Here is a 20,769-nt window from a genome sequence, read left to right as displayed (position 1 = left end):
TTTTCTACTATACCAGCTGCCTGCTGCACCTGCACACTGATGCAGTAACACTGAACCAAATAAGTAAAGCTGTGGTCCAGGAGACCAAAACATGAGCTTAAAGAGGCTTAAAAGCGCCATGAAGCAGCAGGGAACCACAGAGTTGGGTTTTGGGTTTTTCTGTATGGGTTCATCAATATCATGACATCTTTCATGTAACACATGCCTGTGGTCATTTTATCTCTTGTTAAGATAAAAATATTAATTAGTGAGGCTTTAGGTTTGCCCATATGTAATTCAATGTCTAATCTTATCTTGTACTTGAGTCAGGTGGTTTGCCAGGTAGTGGCTCAGCTACTTGTGATGTAATAGATCTTATACAATTAATAACATTAATAACATTGCATTTTGCAACAAACAAGCATGATAACTTGAAAAGGAAGCAGGAACATTTGAATGACTGATATGCAGTGCAGAATATTCCATTTAGGTGAACAGTTTCTGGGCTGTGGTGTTGTGCATGTTAGTTTATTGGCATGGCTTATACTGGGACGCTTAATGGAAGTGAGCCATCATTAATGTTACTTACACTCTTGCTATTCCTGCTGTGACAAGGCAAAAAAGGTAATTGTGAAAAGAGTTTGCAATCAGGCGAATAGTCTGAATAGTCGCACCACTTGTTTAGTGGCTTAAAGCTGCATCAGTAAGTATTTTCATATAAATACTTATTGGGCAGCTTATTTCAGCAAAAATAAACCCACTGTACTCTGCCTGCCCAGCATCACACAGCAGATTAAGTTAGTGGCAAGCTGGTGAGGAAAGTCAAAGTTAGCGAGCTGAACAAAAATAAAAACAACAGTAAAAGGAGATTGAATAATGGACTCATCTGGTGGCCAGAAGCACAAAATGGACCAAATGAATGCTAATGAGTGCTAACATGTTAGTTATAATAACTTTATACAGTCATCATACCTGTGTGTTTGTCAGCTTGTTTTGAAGGTCTTCCCCCAGCAGCACAGAATTGATTAATGCAGCTTTAAATACCACCGCTAACTTAATCCAAGAAATGTGTCTTTAACCATGTCTAGATGCTGAAACTAAACTTTTTTTATTTGCCAATTTGTTCACTTCTGAAACACACTTTTGCACTTGTATCACACTGTTTTCATGTTGCAGTGAGTTTTGTCATTGACATAATAAATTTGTCAGTTCTCACATGTCACAGGCCTGGTTCATCATGCTGCCTGTCTAGTAAAATGCTGAGCAATGTTAACCTCTAGCAGACATATAGGTGTATTCAAGTTTCAAACTGCAGCTACCCTACAACTACAGTACTGTATACTATGAATATATACACTCACCAACCACTTTATTAGGTACACCTTGCTAGTACCTGGTTGGACCCCCTTTTGCCTTGAGAACTGCCTTAATTCTTCGTGGCATAGATTCAACAAGGTGCTAGAAACATTCCTCAGAGGTTTTGGTCCATATTGACATGATAGCATCACACAGTTGCTGCAGTTTTGTCGGCTGCACATCCATGATGAGAATCTCTTGTTCCACCACATCCCAAAGATGCTCTATTGGATTGAGACCTGGTAACTGTGGAGGCCATTAGAGTACAGTGAGCTCATTGTCATGTTTAAGAAACCAGTTTGAGATGATTTGAGCTTTGTGACATGGCGCGTTATCCTGCTGGAAGTAGCCATCAGAAGATGGGTACACTGTGGTCATAAAGGGATGGACATGGTCAGCAACAATACTCAGGTAGGCTGTGGCGTTTAAACGATGCTCAGTTGGTACTAAGGGGCCCAAAGTTTGCCAAGAAAATATCCCACACCATTACACCACCAACACCAGCATGAACCACAAGGCAGGATGGATCCATGCTTTCATGTTGTTTACGTCAAATTCTGACCCTGATCAGAACAGCATTTTTCCAATCTTCTTTTGCCCAATTTTGATGAGCCCGTGCGAATTGTAGCCTCAGTTTCCTGTTCTTACCTGACAGGAGTGGCACCCAGTGTGGTCTTCTGCTGCTGTAGCCCACCTGCTTCAAGGTTCGACGTGTTGTGCGTTCAGAGATGCTCTTCTGTACCATTCTCTGTAAACCTTAGAGATGGCTTTGTGTGAAAACCTCAGTAGATCAGTAGTTTCTGAAATACTCAGACCAGCCCGTCTGGCACCAACAACCATGCCTAGTTCAAAGTCTCTTCAATCACCTTTCTTCCCCGTTCTGATGCTCGGTTTGAACTTCAGCAGATCGTCTTGACCATGTCTACATGCCTACATGTATTGAGTTGCTGCCATGTGATTGGCCTATTAGATATTTGCGTAAATGAGCAGTTGAACAAGTGTACCTAATAAAGTGGCCCGTGAGTTTATAATCCCTCTAACCCCTCTTCAGTAGGAACGTGGTGGCCTTAACCTTTGCTGGTGGTGATCAAAGTGTGAATTGGTGTCACGTGCGATAAGTTACCCTCACATTTGTTTTAATCATGCACATTTCCATTGACTTGGCCTCGCTTTTAATTATTTTCCCATTGATCTGCACTGTAACCCAACATGCAGGTCAGTGAACAGGAGCTGCTGCTGCTGCAGGCTCGTACTCCAGTAATAATGCAATGATACATACATTACCAGTATCACCAATACACACATGCAACTGTCTAGTGAAACTGCAACACTAATATACACGCACAATTAAATAAAAAAAGGACACACAGGTGTTACACAGGTGCATGGATACATACACGCACTTGCATATTACATATTATAAAACATACAAATAACCTCTCTACTTCTTTACCAGGATGGACCATGGAGACCGAGGGATGGGCGTCTCTCATCTTCGCTATGAGGAGGAGGAGGGTGAGTGTGTGTGTGCACATACGTGTGGTTCATATCTACGCTACATCTATTATAGACTGTCCCACTGCTAATAATAAACAGGAAATGAAGTCGTTACACCCACCTTGTCTCTTAATATTATCATGAGGCAATTGACTCGTCACACTAACTTACTACTTTCTAAATTGTCTCTTTGTTTTTAATTTGTTCTGAGAGTTTGTGTGGGGTGTGGATGTTGTTAATGGGCTGAAAATGAAGATTGAAGATTGACATGAGATCACTTATGTGTGTGTATGTGTGTGTGTGTGTGTGTGTGTGTGTGTGTGTGTGTGTTCTGCCTTCACACTGAGCAGGAGGTTAGCAGGTACCGCTCTTTTTCCAAACAAGAAAATATTGGTTTGGATTTCCCTCTTGTTTAGTTATTCCACGTGGAGTTTTGTGCGCAATTAGTTTTACAGCGACACATTAATTGCCAGCACACGATGAGACTCAAATCATCCAAGTTTTTTGTTGCAAAACAGGGATTATAAAGCCAAACAAAATCAGGAGAAAGCTTAGGACTGAGTGATTCTCAGTAGACCTGATTTTCTTTTTGTTTGCGACTGACTGTGCCAACAGAGAATGCTGCTGCTGTTGTTAATAAGCAGACATGAACTATGAAACATGTTTCATTCGGTTTGTTAACATTCATGGAAACACTGTGAGAGTGTGAGAGATTAATGAAATACCTCATTAAACAATCTGCCACTGAGTGTGCCACTCAACTATTTTGGGGCCTTTCATAAAACTTTCCTTTAGGTCACTTGAAAAATAGTTTTTTTATTTGCAAATTCTCATTGTATTCTTCTTGAAAACCTCTATATTCCTCCTTCGGTTTTGCATTTACATGATTGCAACCATCCTGCAGCACATGTTTATGTAACCACTCATATTTGTCCCCAGACCATCAGTCCATCTACATTGGCGTTCCAGTGCCTCGAGGATATCGACGCAAGCGCAGGCGAAGGCGCTCTAGTCGTGACGTCCCTGACATGGACAGGGAGAGACGCTACAGCCACCGCAGACACCATCAACACGACCAGTACCAAGACATAGACATCGAGGAGGGACTCATGGATTCAAACGAGCAGAGTCTCCAAGACATCAACCGCACAAGTAAGTCAATGGCCAGGGATTCACAAAAAGACACAGCTCACAGTGGTCTCACAAGGTCTCATCAGTGTACACCTGTGTTACTTCCTGTCTGTGTTAAATTTTGATTGGCTGTTGTCAATCCCCAACCTCTACACTGCTACTGAGAGAATTTTACATGTCAAAGGTTCTTCACTTGTTACAGTTAGTGCTATTCATCCTGCATCATGTCTTTTGTGGAGCTTTATCAAATCTGAGAAAATAACCTTGATGATCAGGGCCATCTTAGCTTGGGCTTTAAGCTTCATTATCCTTTTTAATATAAAACCAGAGGCAGCATGTGAAGTTCGAAGACATGGCTGTTTAGCAGGCAGTGAAATGAAAATTCTAATGAAAATTAGGTTGCATTAGGGGAAATGTAGGATCCAGTGTTTTGGGAGCTTGTGCTATACCAGGAACTAATTCAGGATATCTCAGCCTCTGCTTTAACTGATTTCTGGAAGAAATTAAATGCTAAACTGTTAAGTTTGATCAAAGATCTAAAGTGTATGACAGGCTAAACATTGCTTCTTTAATGAGATGAATGTGCTGCAGATGTGTGTTCTGTCATACACGATTTTGTGATTGTAGAGTATAAAAAATGACTCATTGCTAGTGTTAAAAAAAATAAAAATAATGATGGATATGATAAAGGATGTTTTTTGTCATTTAAAAAAAAAAACCCTTTCCTCTTGGCCTGCGTCACTGCACTCCAGTATTAAGAGAAAACTATGAATAGCTTCTAATACATCTTCTGCCTCTCGTTTTAATTAGTGAGCTGTGACTACATGGAAGTGAGGCTGCACTCTTAGAAATAGCAGGGTGGCTTTTTCTTTAACTATATTTAAGAAAAAAAAGCTTTCCAAAGGATTGACACTGATATGAACCAGGCTGTGTCATGTATCATAATTCAGTCACACTCCTCTAGCTCATGTTTTTGATTTGATTTTGCTTCCTTCCAGCAGATATAACAGCGAGAAGCAGGGGGCCTGAGCTGTAGCTTTAGTTTCAGATTTGAGTAATGAGAAAACCTAGCAGGAAACTGCTGCTTTCATGTTCAAAGACTGTGATTAGGATAGTTGTGGTGCAATCAGTGGCAAGAGGTGTTTATTCTTTCTGGACTGTATGCACACACACATACAAACAGTCTTTTGGAGTGCGTGTGCCTCAGTACACGTATCAATAATGCATATGGCATCATTATCAGCAGGAGGATTATAGCAGGGACAATAAAGATGTACATCAATGACAACAATGGGAGAGAATGGTTCCCAGTGAGGGGAAAGTAAACAACTTAGAGAGCAAAGGGAGTAAAAGAGATTCTGATTATCCTCATTTTGATTGTAAGAATGATGTTGTTTTGGCACTTGTCTGTTTAGCAGCAAAGACTCAGTGCATTTTTTCTGTTTTCCATCACCTGCTGTTGTGACTTTACAAAAGATGAATTCAACCCATTTTGTTATCTCCCCCCCCCCCCCCCCCCCCCCGTTTCTTCACATTGTTAACCATATCAAACAAAAGCAAACTTACCAGGATTACACGTCCCGCTTTCAAAACCATCTGCCTCCCTGCCCTCAACCTTTCAGACATGAATAACAGAGCCATCATGTGCCTTGCCCTTAGAATAATAAAAAATGGCAGTAGCATGCACTGATCACCCCCTGGTCCACACATTACTGCTGCCTGTGGTCACACATCCAGGACTGTAAAATGGACAAGAGTTTGGTTTGGCAGAAGTTTGGTCCCTTCTGTCACAGCAGCCTTACACTGCACTGTTGACACTGTTATACAGATCCAGACCATCTGTGTTTGTATATATGGGTGTGTGGGCAGGGACAAGAAAGCTAGGTATCTGTATGTTGTTCAGCTGTATGTTTCGGCTGTATGAATGTGTATCATCTGTGAAAACACACCTCTCTTGGGACATTAAAGGCGTATTAACTGTATGTTAGCAGCTAAAGCAGCTAATGAGTTCTCACTGTGGTAGGAGAAGCAGCAAAACTACCTCGCTGAAAGATATAGTCATGAATATTGTAATTTGTTGGTAAACTTTTTTTCAGATTTTGTATTATTGATTTAATCACTGCTCCCCCAATCTGAAAAGACAACATATAAGTGGAATTCCCAGTTAGTAGCTGTCAATATCATTGACCTCTGGTGTCATTAAAAGACCCCATGTGCAGTTATTACAACACAGCTCAGTTCATATGTTACCAACACAGTGATCAGCTGATATGTGATTACCCTACAGCATTAATGAACATGGGGTACAATTTAACCTCCATACAAATAATAGATCAGTGAAAATGTACTGTTAGTACAGCAGGCTCATGATTGAATACCTATAATCAGGTAGTGATGTATGATCTGGATGTAGGTTTCAGTGCTGGAGGCATTACTGCTGATATATCGTGGGATGATATGCAACAGTCTACAGCTGGTTGTACACAAGATGTAAGTGAAAAGATTTATAGTTTCATCATGCAACACCCAAATTTCACCAGGTTATTTAAATTTTCATTTTCATTTTTAAATCCATTGAATAACCTCAAATGATACAAAGGTAGTACAAAGTGATAAACTGCCTGAGGTATAAATAAATAAATGAATAATTTAGGTCACCAAAAATTAAAACATACAACAGTAAATTTCATATAAATAAAATAATAAAAAAATACAGCTTAATAATTTACAGCTTTCCTGCAGCAATGGAAGTAAATGAAGCTGTGGAAGTTAATTCAAGGAGTTCCTACAGGTGCCACAACTTTTGTTGATGACAAACCCTGTGTCTGTTCAAAGGCAGTGTTGGAACAAACTGTGTTACTACAGCCTGTGATGTAATATTAGGACAATGCCGTACTGCACAAAGTAGTACTGTTGACTATTGTTGTCAGAATGATGAGAAAAAGGCACAAAGGAAGACAGACTGGTTCATCCCAAAGCAAGATAATGAGAAAAAACATTCGACGAAAAGAAGCAGACGCTGGCGTCACATGATGGAAGAGCAGCACAGACTGCAGACTTAAACCCATTGGAGCTGGTTTTGGGATGAACTGGACAAACCAAGCAAACTGCCAGTTGAAATCATTTGTTTATGGGAACTTCTGCAACACTCAATCAAAATATATAAAAATATAATTTCCATTATATATATATTTGGCTGTGGAATGAGTCAAAACTTTATATTAAATTTTGTTCAACAAAAAGATTCATAAATCTGAGATTGTTTATTTATTCAATGCTTTAATTTATAGGTATATTGACATAAAAATGGAGGTGCTCTAAAACTTGATATGAGTAGTGTATAAGCTTATGTGAAAGGTCAGTTTGATTTGATCTCTCAGTATCGCAAAAGGGACATTCTGCTGATGCTGTAGGCTAAAGCTCTGAGGCGCTGGTCATAAACACAAAAGTGAAGCCAAGTGGCAACTGCAAAAAACAGATAAGAGCCAAGCAATTACAGCTTTTTCCTTTTAACATTATGCTTTAGGCATCTTTTATAATCCTCAGGACCTTGAAGCCTGTTAAAACTCTATTACATGATATTACAAATGGTAAAAATCTCAAAAACATTCCTTCGTTCCATCAAGTGTCTCCGGCTGCAGAGCGGCTACGTTACATCCTGAGTGAAGATGATGACATGCCCACGCCGACGCTCTTCACTGAGATGGACACTCTACAGAGAGAAGGAGATGAGCTGGAGTGGAAGGAGTCTGCCAGGTAAATAAGTACACACACACACACACACACACACACACGCACAAAGTCACTTTTCTACCACTCTAAAATAAGATTGCTCTGGTGTTATGCCTTTTTGCTTTTGCTTTAAGGTTGAAATCAGGGATATATCCAATTGACAAATGATTTAGCCAAGTTGAATTTCAGTATAACTAAATCCTAGTACAAAAGTATTTAAACTAGGAATAGATCATTGTCATACACAGGTTTATAACATTAACAATGGCTGTATTCAGTGTAGTCACAGTATTGTATCAGTCAGTGACACTGATTGCTGATGCAATTAAATACAACAGAGCCATGATTAATATTATTGGTTCCACCTGTATTCTTCCTGCTTTTGACAAGTCAAAATGTCTACTCTGAAAAGTTATTTTACTGATAGAAAATAAAGCATGTTTTTGCAACTCCATGGATAATATCTAGCCCAAAACTTCAGAATCTGATTTTGTGGGTCAGTTTGATATTTCAAGAGGAACTGCCATGATGTTTTTGAGATTAAAGGAAGTACAGACCAAGACCAGTAAAGACCAGGTGTGTGCAATCAGATGCACAGTCAACAGCTTATGTTACAACTGTTAAAACCAACGGCCTTAAAACATCAAGTTTCTGTGAAAAAAGTTACGTTTAGTCAAAGTTGCTAGGCGACTTTGCCAGGCAATGGTAATTTGGCCAAAACGTCTAATTTAGGTTCAGCCCTCGCAGTCTACAACGGCGACGAAGGAATTTGGATGCAACTTGTAAAATCTGCGTAAAATTTAGTGTGACTCAAGCAAACGTAGGTCCCAGTCATAACAGTGATTATTTAAGGCCAACCACGGAGCAGCACAGTATTCCTCTGTGAGTGAACTCAGGTCGGTCTGCCCTATACTTAACACAAACACACTGCTTCACATTCATAGTGTCATGAACAGGAGCTCGACAGTTGTATTCCTCACCTTTTCTTTCGCTCTGTACTTTGCCGCCTTCAGGTGGGTGAAGTTCGAAGAGAAGGTGGAGGAAGGAGGAGAGAGGTGGAGTAAACCCCATGTGTCCACGCTGTCCCTGCACAGTCTTTTTGAGCTCAGGACATGTCTACAGACAGGAACAGTGCTCCTGGACCTGGAAGGATACTCACTGCCTCAAATAGTTGGTGAGATTATCAGGACTTCTTTCCTGATAAATTCATTTCTTATTGTGTGTAAGACTTCAATAGTCACTGTTAATGTTTTATATTCAGTCATAGAGGCATATCCTTTTGGCCCTGTATTTTTGTGGATACATAATGTTAGCTTTAAACGTATGCTAGCTAGTAATTTGTAGCTAGCTATGATGTGTTATAGGAACTGGAACCAGACTCAAAGATGGCGCCCGCACATTAACATGGAAATTGTCGGCCTGGCACGAAAGCCAAAAGAGTTTTCTGGCTTTCAGGGTTGCTTACACATTGTGCAGCAATTACACATGCACAATTAGCCCAGCTGGAAATTCATATTACAATGACTAAAACGCGACCTTGTTTTCAGTTCTAAGTATCTCGTCAACAGTTTTATTCATCTAAGAAGAAGGGTTATTAGTAGCAAGGCTGAGTGGCAGTGTAGCTAGTTGTGAGATACACATACTGTATATAGAGTGATAGGAGTGCCATAAAAAAGACAAAAAATTGTGTATTTGAACATTACTTTGTTCATTTACTTCTGTATATATTTATTTATTTGTTTGTTAATTTATTCATATTTAAAAATGTTTGTTTTGATATGTTACAATGTTTTTTTAAACATTTTTTAAAGTTGTTTTATTTACTTAGCTTCATATAGTGTCATTTATGTATTTTGGTGGAAACTTTTTAGCACGGACAGCAAGAAAAGACATGATGCGTGGAGGAGAAGTAAAGGATGTGCTTTCTCTGTGTGTACTGGCCATTATGTGGTCTTCTACTTCAAAGTTGTTGATGGAAACTGCTGACAGTCAGGATGCCTTAAGTTTAAAAAAGCTTGTTGGACACCTTTCCTTAACTGTTAATCCACTTGATCATGATGTTTCGTGTCGTGTCTCCTTCCTCTTGTCTTTGCTACAAAGATTCCGTCAAAGCAGGATTAATGTCTGCAGGAAGGCCTGCCCAAAGACAGTTGATTGTCAGCTTATCCTTTCAAGTAATAGCAAAAGCAGTTGGGAAAAGCAAAAGCAATAAGGAAAATTTAACATATAAAAATTGTTGAATTACATTATATATATGTATATATTTATTCTTTTATTCCTCTCTATATTTCCACGTGTATTTTCTGATTGTTTTACAGATTTATTCTTTTTTTATGGCACACCTACCCCCATAAACTAGTGACCAAATAACGACACACCTTCATAGTATATGCTGGTAGTTGATTCGTGAATAGTGTGAACATTAATCATGGTTCTTTTGCCCACAAGTTACTGTAGATAGTTTCCTAACCAATTGAGCTATTTTCAGGAAGGCAGTGTTTAGCTACTGCTGCTACTACAAACATGAAATTTTCACAACTTTATGGGTATCCTTACACCATAACAACCTCTTTTAACTTTCCCTGCTGTTAAAACACTGTGACATTTGCAAAGAGTGTGCCAACTCATGCTTTCAGCATTCTCCTCATACTACTCATGCCATGTAAAAACGGAAGCCACAGATGCATTTGTATGGAGTTGTCAATAAATCAATTAGGCAATCAATAGAACAAGAATCAGTGATGACAGTTACAGTGTTTCCCAGTTTGCAGCAAAATTAAAGAGCTGCTGGTCATTTTTTGAAGCTCCATATAGCACGTTAAAGTTTTTATATGCATGCATAAAGCTACCTCCATGTTGTTTTAATAGCATATACTTCAATTTTCCATTCTGTGGTCAAGTGATTGGTGCTGTAATTTTAGACCTATATAGCTGACTCTGGAAAATAGGTTTAATTTGGCTCAGTAGTGTAAAACGTTTATTCACATTAATCAGTTGTATTAGCTTAGGTGCTGGATAATTTTTAAGAAAAAAAAGAAAATAACACAAAATAGCTTTAAAATTGATAACCCTTGCCAGACACATTTAGAATTTTTAAAGATTAATATCCTTAGATGACTTGCGTTTAAAATGTTGAAGTCAATGTAAGTGTAGGTGCATTATTTGGAGTAATGTATACATAAAGTATACGTACAGCTGTGTCTGTGACCACAGCCAACAGCTCATATGTGATCTGTTTTTCCCATAACAGTGTGAGTGGCACAAAGCACATGGAATGTAATCTCTTCAGTTCTGATTTGGCCCACTTCCATATGTGGTCCTAAATCAGATACAGGTCTGATTTTCACTTTAATGTCACTCTAGATCAACATTTGTCACAGTTCAGTGCTGGCAGGAGTCACTGTAGTTAAAGGTATCCCTTGACATCCTGAAATTTTGGATGAATTCCGTTTCACCGAAGACATTCACATCATGATCCCACTACTCCTGACCCTCTTTCTCCTCATCCTTGTTATCATATGCTCATGAATTTACTGGCCTCCATGTTTACTTCTGTACAACAGCATGCTGCGTGTGGCATCTTTGTTATTGCACATGTGGGTCAGCTCATGACAGTGTCCAATTCACACTGGAAACTGAGAATGGCCACATTTAAAAAATAATGTGAACCGCCAAACATAAAAAGCTTTAATCCAAATTAAGCAATAAGGCTTGAAGAGTGAACGTAGCCTTATTATAGTAAAATCAGATTTGGTGTCTGGCTGTCCTTTTAATTGAGCGGTTATTTTTAAGTAAAAATGACCATCTGAGCATCTGGCTGAACATCAAACCGCTTCAGTGCTACTTAAACCCACAAGCTACACATTTTAATTGTAGTATGACAGTATTAATGAATGGTATATATATATATATATATAATATATATATATATATATATAATATATATATATATACCATTATATATATATATATATATATATGTGCACAATGTGTATTGTTAAAGGGCATTTTCCATTTGATACAGTTTTCAGAAGTGTACTACTATACACTGTTTGGACTTTAACTGACTTTATTCTAACTATATTCAATGGCAAAGGCCCTTTAACAATACACATATTGTACATATACATATATTTATGTATATGTGTGTGTGTGTGTGGCTGTGGCTGTGCTGGCCACATATATATATATATATATATATATATATGTACATAGATTTTCTCATAGATTATATGTGTGTGCACAATGTGTATTGTTAAATGGCATTTCCCATTCGATACTCTTTTCTGAAGTTTACTACTATACAGGATTTGGACTTTATATATCTTTATACATATTAAATAGACCATAATATAATATATAGCAACAAACTACAGTATTATAGTTTTGGAAACACTAGATCTGAATGTCATATTTCTTCATGTAACATACAGATGTGTTTTTCTCCAGATGACATCATTGAGAGACAGATAGAGGAGGGCATGATATCCCCTGATCTGAGAGAGAAGATCAGTTTTGTCCTGCTGAGGAAACATCGACACCAGACCAAGAAGCCAATCCACCGCTCACTTGCCGATATTGGCAAGTCCAGCTCCTCGACCAGTGAGTGTCTTTACCTGTAGCTATTGCAATTTGTCATCTAGGCTTATCCAAAAACTACTAAATGGGACAATTATTCCTTTGAGTTTGATAGTTTACTGAGCACTTTAAAAAATTATAATCAGCTCAGTTATCAGACACTGCTGCATTTTCTTTCTTTTCCACATTTTCATTCCACAAAATTTGAGGAGGTTGTAGTGGTGAATGGCAGACACTTTGTCATCTTATTTTCATGGTTAATAAGACTACCCACAGTGTTGGACGGCCTGAATTGTGTGTCCCTGAAACGTAGCAATTTTTTTTCTTTATCAATGATTGGTCCATTCTGATCCCTCATATGATTGTTCATTATCTGTATATTTGACTCACTTGGTAAATTAATGAATCCACTCCTGCAGTCAACAAGGCTCATATCCTCCACAGGGAGTGTATTAATGTTTGATGAGTTTATTACCGCTGTGGCATTTCCTCATCTCATCTCATCTCATCTCATCTCATCTCATAGATAAATGATAAAGTATCACCTCTAAACACTGTTGCTGTTTGTGTCTTTCTCTGCTTCCCTTCCCTTGCCAGATCGTAATGTAGGGTCCCGAGGTGGACCAGGTCCAGGGCCAGTTCCGGGGCCAATAGCCAACTTTAACCGATCCACAGAAGACCTCAGAATGAAACAGCAGTCTGCCAACTATGGCCGCCTGCGTGAGTGACTGCCAAAGGGTTGTTTCACCTCATATGCATCTCTCTCTATGTGTTTTTGTTTTTTTCAGGGTACAAGGTACGACTAGGTTTTGATTCATGAATACCATGATTGGTTTTGTTTTTTGAAGGCAGAGACTGATTTTTTAACAGAAAATATAAACCATTTCAAAATTTCTGACTATTTTCATGAGTCTTGTTGGGTGGAAAAATCTCTGAAACGCCATTTAAATCATCCAAGAGCTCAAACTGACACCCAGCAGCTTTCACAGAGATTACACAGTGACTCCCAGATCACAGTTTAATATTTCTTTGATTAGATGTTTAATATAAAAACCCTAAGAGAGAGAAAAATCTGAGGTGGATGATGTTTACAGGCATCTTCTTACTTTTTACTCAAAGTCCTGTATCAGCCAGATTGATTTGTTAAAGTGAGTCATCTACCCATAGAATGACGAATGCCTTCACTGTCTGCACTCAAATCACACCAGATGTTTTTTTAATTGACCTCAGCTTGTGAGAGTCATGGCTGCTTAAACTCAAATAGTGTCACTGCCTTTTCGGTGAATTAACATATTAGAAGTAACAAATCATGATTCAGTGGATAGGCATTCAGCAAGACAAGATATCAATCTCCAATTAGTGTGATAAAACTATCGTCTTTGAATTCCTTCATTATCTTAAACCCTAAAATCCTGCTGTAGATTTGTGCAACAAGGATCAATTTCAATCTTATTGCTTTTTTGATTGAAGTTTCCCTCCCTGTTAAGTTGTGCAATGCTAAACATGTAATTTATTTTAACAGCTCACTGTCAAAAAACCTGAACATTTTTGGCATCATAAAAGCAGACTATACAGATGTACCTAATAAAGTGGCTACTGAGTGTATGCTCTTGATAACACTGTCAGAGCTTATACGAGCTAAAAGCATGTAACATATAATTAAGGGGTTATAAATGTTACTATTGCTGGTTTTTCCATCCAGGTCACGCTCAGAGTAGGAGCATGAACGATATTGCAGATACTCCCAGCACAGACCAGGTGAGTCATTGTTGTGACTTTACAGCTCAGCTTTGTTTTAATCTTCTTTGCATCAAGAGCACATTAAAATATATAAACATTAGATACTGATATTGAATAAGTTTAAAATACATATAAATTTATAAAATATTTTCCATTAGTGCAGCTTTGGTGTTATACACCCGAATATTTATAATGGCCAAATTCATTTTCCTGTCTTCTTTAATAGCACATGTCTATTTATCTGCATGGAAGCTATCTCTACTCATTTTCCACTTTGTTGCTTTCCATTATTTGTGAGATTACCTATCTCATATGTCGGTAAGGCATTGTGCTGTGCTGAATTGATGTTTCACTGGAGAGGAGAGAGCTAGCTCAATCCTAAGTTGCATCAATCTTTCATTGCAGTTGCTAGTGAAGGTGAGAGCCAGTGATGGAGGAAGCGTGCAAACACATAACTCCCTCATTATTTTGTCTGATGCAGTAATGTGGCTCAAACCCGGTGACACATGCTTGAACAGTTGCAAGGGCATGCTGTTGTTACTTGGATTAGGCTACCGGGCTTTTAAACAGACAGGCCAGCATTAAGTGTCATTCAGTGTAATGACTAATGTATAAAAATAAATGAATGGGAATTTGTGTGATGTGGGCTATGAACTTTATTTGTTAGTGCAACTATGAGGACAAGCACTGGTTGTCCAGTTCCAAGTACCCCAGTTATGAGTGGTTGGCTGGATTTTCAAATTGTATTTACAGGACTACAGTAGGTCACATGTGACAACGGACAAGTGTCGGTTTGTTACTGTGTGTGTGTGTGTGTGTGTGTGTGTGTGTGTGTGTGTGTGTGTGTGTGTGTGTGTGTGTCAGTATTGAGCTGGCACCAGAAAAAACATGGATCTCACTGTCCAGTCCGCGTGCTTGCCCCTCACATGTAGCCACAGATTCGGGCTATGGTTTATTGGCAAGGCTCTCCATTATTGAGTGTTATTGTGCTGCCGTCCAATTTCCTGCCACACCTTTACATTCAATCAGACAGGTCAGGTTAGCTTGCTGTGCCTCTTTTTTGTCACAGCTGTGTCTGGCTATAGTTGTGTTGCCTCTGTACTTGGTGTTTCTGGAGGTTTAATGTTCATGGAGCAACACTGGGTTGTTGTATTGCAAATGTCTGCTGATTTAACGATGTCCCTCCAGAATTATCTGCCAGATTCTGACTGTTGGTAACAAATTATGTCACCAACATCATTTGCAGGAGAAAAACCTGAATGAATAAACACGTGGGGCTGCAGCTAACAGTTATTTTCACGAACAGTTAATTTCCCAATTATTTGCTTGATTAACACAATTTTTCTATAACATGTCAGACTATAGTGAAAAATTCCCTTTACATAACTTCCAAGACCATGAGCAACTCTTTGCGTTGTTTTTATTACTGCAGTGTATTCACTTTACTATCACATATAACAAAGAAAAGCAGCAAGTCCTCACATTCAAGAAGCTGTAACTCGGGAATAGTTGCCATTTCTGCTTAAAAAATTACTGAATTGATTATCTAAACAGTTTGCAAACAATTCTCTGTCTCATTGTTCTAGCTTTAAAAACATGTAAATTAGAACACAGATGACTGAAAAGTAATAAATATAAGAGAAAAAATATGGTGCAAATGACCATAGGAAAAAACCTAAGATATGTATATACCAATGTGGTGCAAACCCAACTGGTATACGATGTTGTCTCACCATGTTTGTCTTTGTGGCTCCACCTTCCATAGCTAAAGAACAAATTCATGAAGAAGATCCCCAGAGATGCAGAGGCATCCAATGTCTTGGTGGGCGAAGTGGATTTCCTCAACAAACCCTTTGTGGCCTTTGTCCGCCTGGCCCAAGCCACGACACTAGGAGGTCTGACTGAGGTCCCTGTACCCACCAGGTGAAATGACCTGTTGCTTGTTGACCCTCACTTAACAAAGTCCTTTTCACAGACACCTGCCAACCCTGCACTTACCTAAAATTTGTCTCATCACTGTACAGATTCCTGTTTATACTGCTGGGACCACAAGGAAAGGCCAAGTCATATAATGAGATTGGCCGAGCTATTGCAACCCTAATGGTGGATGATGTAAGTATCTCTCATGAAATGTTTACATGATACACCTCCTTTGTTAGACAGCACACACTGACACTCACTATGTCTCAGTATACATGTGGAACAAGAAAGTGTCATTTCCTGTAAAGGGCTGTGAGCTGCAGTCAAGCTGAAATATATGCAGGGTGTGTGGTGTGGGCTTTAGCCTGCTGATCCACTGGGATACCCACTATTGTGTTTTAATTACGTCTGGAAGTGATGCTGATTGTTAAGCATCAGGTTGGAGCAGGGTTTCTATTGCAATATTGAGTCACCATGGTTTGCTCATAGGAGTGTTATTCTGGCTGCTGAATGCAGTTTGAGCTGTTGTGTTGATTCCTAACTAAGCCAAATATGCAGTTTTAATAGCAGATGAAGTAGTGAAGAAATGATAGGCTGTTATTAACAAGTTATACTGTTAGACTGTTATTAAACTGAACTTGTTTAGGTTCAGGCACAACAATGCTATGTTTACCAGCCACAGTTAAACACTGACAGTCAAGCTCTGGTTGGTGATTTGAAGTTGACCTCCATTATAATCTGGCATCTTAATAGGAGTTAAATCTTCCCAAATATGGTCTAACCACACTCCTTCCTCAGGTAGCAGAACACCTTCATAATGTGACGTTGAAGGGCAGTTTTAAATGATTTTTTTATTCTGTTTTAAGTAATATCATAAATATTTGTTTCGTTTACGCTCAGTAAGGTAACATATATGGATGACTTTTAAAGGTGACAATTTTTATTTTCCCTTTCCTTTAGTAAATGACAAAATACCTGCAAAATTCCCATGTGACTTAGCTTGACTTTGTGCCAGTTAGCAAATGTTAGCTTGATAACATGCTAAACTAAAATGGTGAACATGACAATATAATATTTGCTAAATTTAAAGTACCTATATTTCTACTGCTACATAGCCAGCGTTAGCATTAACAGTTGTTTACTGACCAGTCTAGAAGAAAAAGTTGAGCATCCAATTTCATTCCTTTACTCACCAAGAGCTGTCTCCAGCGCCAATGTTGACTTGTCTCCATCACGTCTTTTCTTCAACTGAAGTTAGCATACTGACCTGCTAGCAACTTACAGTAGCCTGAAGACATAGTGCTGCTCAGAGGGCGTATTATAACCTTGTCTTGTAAATGCAACAATGACTGAAACAGCCCCTTTAAGTATGTAAGCTTTGTCATTGTGATCTGACATTAGCATTCAGCTCAAGTACAGCCTGACAGAGCTGGTAATGTGGCTATAGACTCTTGTTTGTTGTTTTAGCAGGACTCTATACTAATGTTTCCTCCTCTATTCAGTGACAAAATGCCTGCTGGGTTTATTCTTGGGTTTATTTGATCTTTATGTGACCACAGAGAAGCTGTCTGACAAAGAAGCAGAAAGCCAAAGATTATAACACTGACTTTAACTGTGAAACATTTGTCTAATTAAGTGGTTTATCTTAAGTTTGAGTGTTTACTCAAACATACAGTAGGAGCAGGCAGCCTATAAAATCCATGTGCAGTTATTAGCTGGATTTGAGTCAATCTAGAAACTTGGCAGTTTAGAGCCAAAGGCTCCAGTACATTCAGTGATTGTTCTGCAGACCAAAATCAAGTTAGACTGTTTGTGTGGGAGGGAGAAAATTAATGAAGGTGCTACAAACCACTCTTGGGAAAAAATATTCCCTAGGCTGCAGACACCTGCTGTGTTTCACTCAGATATTTAGCTGGTGCTGTTTTTTGGATTACAATCCTAATGACCTGAGGTCTGTGCAGCGTGATGTGACCAGTTACAAAACTAGAACTGGACCAGTGCCCACGTCATTGCCAATTAGAATCTTTGATTTTTTTTCTGTGTTATGCTCCTGTGCACTTGACTCACAGTGTTTCCAGGGCATGATTAGGTACTGACTGACAGTTGTTTTTGAATGTAATCCAACTGGGGTCAAAATGTCGATATAGCTTTCACAATTTATGTTTAACAAGTCCCCAGAGACCATTAGAGAGGATTGGAAACTGTCAGATCCTAGTTTTAGAGCATTACATACTGATCACAATCACTGTGATATAAGCCAAGTGAAATGGTGAAATTCTCTCCCTTTATCTCTCCCCCTCCCAGCTCTTCAGTGATGTAGCTTACAAGGCCAGAGACCGGGAGGACCTCATCGCAGGCATTGATGAGTTTTTGGATGAAGTAATTGTGCTTCCACCTGGAGAATGGGATCCCAAAATCCGCATTGAGCCGCCAAAGAAAGTCCCCTCAGCTGACAAAAGGTTGGAGTTTTACCATCCACCTGAATAATGCACATTAATCTCTCAGTTTCTCTGTCCCAATGAGCAATATGCTTGTTTTGTCCAAGATTTAGACTTACAGCAAACTAAATTGTTTCCTGAATGAAACCTGCAGAGTAGAACTTAATGCAGGGTGGAATAATGCCTCCATGTCGTCTGCTAGCATCAGCCAAAGCTTGTGGGGTAGAAAAGCCTCTGAAACAGTCCTTACAACAACACGGAGTAAACACAAATAAACACAAATTAATTGTGACGCCCCATATTTGGTTCCAATCTGTGCCGCATCGTTTCTGCAGGAAGTCAGTATTCTCCTTGAATGAACTGGGACAGATGAACGGTACAGCTGGGGGAGGAGGAGGCCTGGCTGAGGATGAGGAGATGCCAGTGCAACATGAGCTCGGAGAGGAGCTGGCATTCACTGGGCGGTAGGTTGTCCAGGCCACATGGCAAACTGCTGAGAGGTTTGGATCGAGCTTAACCTGACTCTGGCATATGGAGAGGAAATTTGAATATGAATTAATCCAAATATGGCAAAGTGGGAAAATAATCTGGGTACAAATTCAACTCCCCAAAATATGCAGATGCTCCCTAATAAGCACTTTAACTGAATATACAAAGATTAATCTTCAGTCAATTTGGCAGTTTTGGACTGCCAGTTTCAGCTGTGCCTAAAACAACAGGATCAACGAACCCAATTTGCCGCCTCCTGTTTTATTTTACAACAGGAAATGTACAATAACATTTGATTTAAAGTGTATCTTTATTCATCTGATGCATGATCTTTTTCAGAACATTAGTACAAGCTGAATTGTAGAGAGAGAAAAATCAGTCTTGAAAGTGTAGGTTTCAATGTCTATTTCGTTGTGTGTCATTCAAAATACAATGCAGGAGTCCTTTTTTTTTAAAAAAGTTGCATAGAAAAGCTAGGCTCGCTGTAAATGATTGTTACAAGTATTCCATCCACTCTTGGGAAATGCCAGGTTAAAATACTCTTCTGCTTTAGAGAAAGTAATATGTGTCATGCTGAGATGTGTGAACCATCCTAACCACTGTGTATGTGCATGTATCACAGCTTCTGTGGGGGGCTGTACCTGGACATAAAGAGGAAATTGCCATGGTTGCCTAGTGATTTCTACGAAGGTTTTCACATTCAGTCCATCTCTGCTGTGCTCTTCATTTACTTGGGCTGCATCACCAATGCCATTACCTTTGGCGGCCTGCTAGGAGATGCCACTGACAACTACCAGGTAAACCAGAATGGCAACTCAGGCAATAGAACAAGTCAATTTATTTTAGTCAATTTATGTAACATGGTTTATTAAGTAGACAAGCCCTGACCTTTACATGCTTTCAGACTTTGTCTCTAACTTTACACCATTACAGAATGTTTATGACATTTTCAATAATCTTGATAATAAAGTAGTTTAATAGAACTTTTTCCAAATGATGATGAAATTATGACCTAGCACTTAATTCTGTTTTTATTTATTTATTTGTTTATTATTTATCAAGATGACTGATTTTGTTTAGGATGATTGCCTCATAAACAAAACTGCACAAAAAAGATCTTGCAATTGTCAGTTTGGGATATATGCTTATTCGCTTTCCTCCCCAAGAGTCAGATGAGAAGATCGGTTTCTCAGTTATATAAATATATCTCTACAGCCAGCAGATGGTTAGCTTAGCTTAGTATATAGATCCAGCCAAAACTTCCTTAACATGTTAACATGTTGTAATTTGTTTGTTGAATATATCCAAAAAATGTATGTTGTACTGTTACAGTTGTACTGTTAGCTCGGGCTCTCTGTTGGTGTTGTTTGCTGCCATTTTATTTTCATTACTGGTGTGTAATGAATTTTGGGATAGGTTGGGCCAAGAAGGATGCACCTGAGAAGGCCGCATTTCTCTGCATTTGAAGGAGCCTTCAAAGTGGGACTGCCTAGTTTCTCTGCTCCGACGCATTCAGTCTTCAAATGCAGCCCCTGAATTGGGACACAGCTTATGTGTGGAACTACTTCTTGGCTGAGAGCAGTGTTGTCACCATGAGGTTTCCCAGCAACCAGCAAAAACCTTTAGTCAATACTCCCAGTCAAGATATAGTTCAGAAATTAACCAACCGAAACTAGATATGACATGTTAATTAGTGAGCTCTAGAGGTGCTGGTAGGTGGATTTGTTACCTTTGGACAAAGCCAGGCTAGCTGTTTCCCCTGCTTCTAGTCTTTGTGCTGAGCTAAGCTAACAGCTGCTGGCTTTAGTCATATATTTACTGGACAGATATGAGATTGATATCAATCCTCCCATCTATCTCTTGACAAAACAGCACATAACACATATTTCCCAAAATGTAGAACTATTAC

The 20,769-nt window shown here is 39.0% G+C and overlaps 1 protein-coding gene across 1 annotated transcript in view; it reads left to right on the top strand.

The window, feature by feature from the left end:
• The first annotated feature begins 2,792 nt into the window (after positions 1–2,792).
• slc4a5a (solute carrier family 4 member 5a) overlaps positions 2,793–20,769 on the top strand; it is a 29,870-nt gene continuing 11,893 nt past the window's right edge. The window contains exons 1-12 of the mRNA XM_056375701.1: positions 2,793–2,850; positions 3,772–3,984; positions 7,590–7,719; positions 8,709–8,869; positions 12,145–12,297; positions 12,871–12,993; positions 13,976–14,031; positions 15,779–15,936; positions 16,038–16,125; positions 18,238–18,392; positions 18,707–18,835; positions 19,483–19,657. Of these exons, the coding sequence (XP_056231676.1) occupies positions 2,793–2,850; positions 3,772–3,984; positions 7,590–7,719; positions 8,709–8,869; positions 12,145–12,297; positions 12,871–12,993; positions 13,976–14,031; positions 15,779–15,936; positions 16,038–16,125; positions 18,238–18,392; positions 18,707–18,835; positions 19,483–19,657 (1,599 nt within the window). The remainder of the gene's footprint in view (positions 2,851–3,771; positions 3,985–7,589; positions 7,720–8,708; positions 8,870–12,144; positions 12,298–12,870; positions 12,994–13,975; positions 14,032–15,778; positions 15,937–16,037; positions 16,126–18,237; positions 18,393–18,706; positions 18,836–19,482; positions 19,658–20,769) is intronic.

Source organism: Seriola aureovittata, chromosome 5 (genome assembly GCF_021018895.1).
Source record: "Seriola aureovittata isolate HTS-2021-v1 ecotype China chromosome 5, ASM2101889v1, whole genome shotgun sequence".
Classification (NCBI taxonomy): Eukaryota; Metazoa; Chordata; class Actinopteri; order Carangiformes; family Carangidae; genus Seriola; species Seriola aureovittata.
Note: the sequence above shows the minus strand (reverse complement) of the source record. Positions and strands in the feature narration are given on the sequence as shown.